This window comes from Nerophis ophidion, linkage group LG22 (assembly GCF_033978795.1).
Source record: "Nerophis ophidion isolate RoL-2023_Sa linkage group LG22, RoL_Noph_v1.0, whole genome shotgun sequence".
In the NCBI taxonomy this organism is placed as follows: Eukaryota; Metazoa; Chordata; class Actinopteri; order Syngnathiformes; family Syngnathidae; genus Nerophis; species Nerophis ophidion.
In genome coordinates, this window is record NC_084632.1 from 8,744,514 (window position 1) to 8,747,013 (window position 2,500).

Sequence of the window (2,500 nt, forward strand, 5' to 3'; positions counted from 1 at the left end):
TGTAGAAATTCTGCAACTGAGCTGCCAGATTTTGACCACAAAATGTACAGTGAATTCACAGCTAAATACTGTAAATAGGACAACTGTTATTTCTAGCTCATTTTTTGGAGCTGCCAATTTTTGTTTTTAAGCTGCGAAAACTCCGGTGGTTGTTGCTGCAGGGTAGCACTCACAGGCGTTACATGTCACTGTACGCCTAAACTACTCGTCATAGGAACTGTTTCTTCCCCTAAGACTTTGATGAACGCGGAACAGTCAGGAATGTCGGAGCTGCTGCTGTGAAATAAACCTCAAAGTCATCTCTCACTGTCAACGCACTTTTCTTCACTTCATCACCCTGTCACCAAAACTTCCATCATCTATCACCAGGTCTAACCCTATGTTGTGTGTACAGTGTGTAGTAGTGCAGGTCTAACCCTAGGTTGTGCGTACAGTGTGTAGTAGTGCAAGTCTACATTAAAGTACTGGTACTCACCCTGCTGGGCGCTCCCTCTGGGCAGGACCGGGCAGGACCGGCGGGGCAGGTGGAAGGAGAGATGGAAGAAAGAGATAAAGGAGGTTGAGGTGAGTGCTGATGAAGGCAACAACAGACAAAACTTGTGTACTTTTACGGGCCGCACAAAAGCCCTCACATGATGTGTTGGGTGCAAATATGTTTGTGTTGGCTATGAGGCTGCAGAGGCGACTGGGAGGTGATGGCAGAAGAATAAAAAGTTGTCAGACGGTCAGACTTGTTTGGTGGTTGCTTAGCACGATGCCTTCTGCTAAATAGAGGATCATGAAGGAGGCTTCCATTGAATGTTGTGTGTCTGCACATTCATTGAGATCTTCACCAGGCTGGGGCACAATTCTGAATGGGACTGAGAATGTCTCCCAAGTTCCACTTTTATTCCATCATTTTCAATGAAGGTTTGCTAAGTCCTTCCAATTGATCATTTTGGTGTTGTCCTGAAACATGCTTTACACTAGTACAAGGGTCACCAATGCGGTGCCCGTGGCGCCTATTTCAGCTACAATCGGGCGGAAGGCGGGGTACACCCTGGACAAGTCGCCACCTCATCGCAGGGCCAACACAGATAGACAGACAACATTCACACACTGGGGCCAATTTAGTGTTGCCAATCAACCTATCCCCAGGTGCATGTCTTTGGAAGTGGGAGGAAGCCGGAGTACCCGGAGGGAACCCACGCATTCACGGGGAGAACATGCAAACTCCACACAGAAAGATCCCGAGCCTGGGATTGAACCCAGTACTGCAGGACCTTCGTATTGTGAGGCAGACGCACTAACCCCTCTTCCACCGTGAAGCCCTCGATTCGATTCGCGATTCAAAAATGATAATTTTTCCGATTACAAACGATTCTGTATTCATTCAATACATAGGATTTCAGCAGGATCTACCCCAGTCTGCTGACATGCAAGCAGAGTAGTAGATTTTTGTAAAAAGCTTTTATAATTGTAAAGGACAATGTTTTATCAACTGATTGCAATAATGTACATTTGTTTTAACTATTAAACGAACCAAAAATATGACTTATTTTATCTTTGTGAAAACATTGGACACAGTGTGTTGTCAAGCTTATGAGATGCGATGCAAGTGTAAGCCACTGTGACACTATTGTTCTTATTTTAATTTTTTTTATAAATGTCTAATGATAATGTCAGTGAGGGATTTTTAATCACTGCTATGCTGAAATTATAACTAATATTGATACTGTTGTTGATAATATTCATTTTTGTTTTGCTACTTTTGGTTTGTTCTGTGTCGTGTTTGTGTCTCCTCTCAATTGCTCTGTTTATTGCAGTTCTGAGTGTTGCTGGGTCAGGATTGGTTTTGCAATTGGATTGCATTGTTATGGTATTGCTGTGTAGTGGCTTGTTGGATTGATTACAAAAAACCCCCCCAAAAAAACGATTTTTAAAAAATGAGAATCAATTCTAAATCGCATAACGTATTCGAATCGATTTTTCCCCACACCCCTAATAACAATATTTACTTTGTCTTACAGTAGTTGTGCTATGGCAGTTCCGATGGTAGCTAATAAAGAACATGTTTGCTACCTCTGAGATGTTCAGGGTCCAGGTGGTTTCGCTCGTCTTTGGAGGCCAGGTGCGCCGACATCCCCAACGCACCCGTTAGCGCCAGAAGGCCAGAGCCGCCCGCACCCAGAGACAAGCCAGACGGGTGCGGCGTGAGGGGGATGCCCGGGGCGTGGTGGGACAGGTGCTGGAGCTGCTGCTGCTGTGGCCACAGGACAAGGAGACGGGGGGTCGGGGAGCAGGTATCGGGGAGGGGGGTGGGGGGGATGGGTGTTATTAGGAAGGAGACGGAGATCGTGGAAAAGAAGTGTGAGGAAAGAAATAGAAGAGTGGGAGGGAAACAGGAAGGGACGGTGAAGAGATTACACAGATGAAGAAGTTGGAAGAGTCAGGAAGGAACGAAGGAAATTAAATCATCAGTAAACACAGGAAGAGGAAATGTGTTTTATACCACAGAATA

The 2,500-nt window shown here is 45.3% G+C and overlaps 1 protein-coding gene across 1 annotated transcript in view; it reads right to left on the reverse strand.

The window, feature by feature from the left end:
- The window catches only part of LOC133540959 (transducin-like enhancer protein 1), a 372,555-nt gene that overhangs the window by 99,919 nt on the left and 270,136 nt on the right, over nt 1-2,500 (reverse strand). The window contains exons 7-8 of the mRNA XM_061884044.1: nt 2,062-2,242; nt 476-492 (exon numbers count right to left, since the gene is read on the reverse strand). Coding sequence (XP_061740028.1) covers nt 476-492; nt 2,062-2,242 — 198 coding nt within the window. The remainder of the gene's footprint in view (nt 1-475; nt 493-2,061; nt 2,243-2,500) is intronic.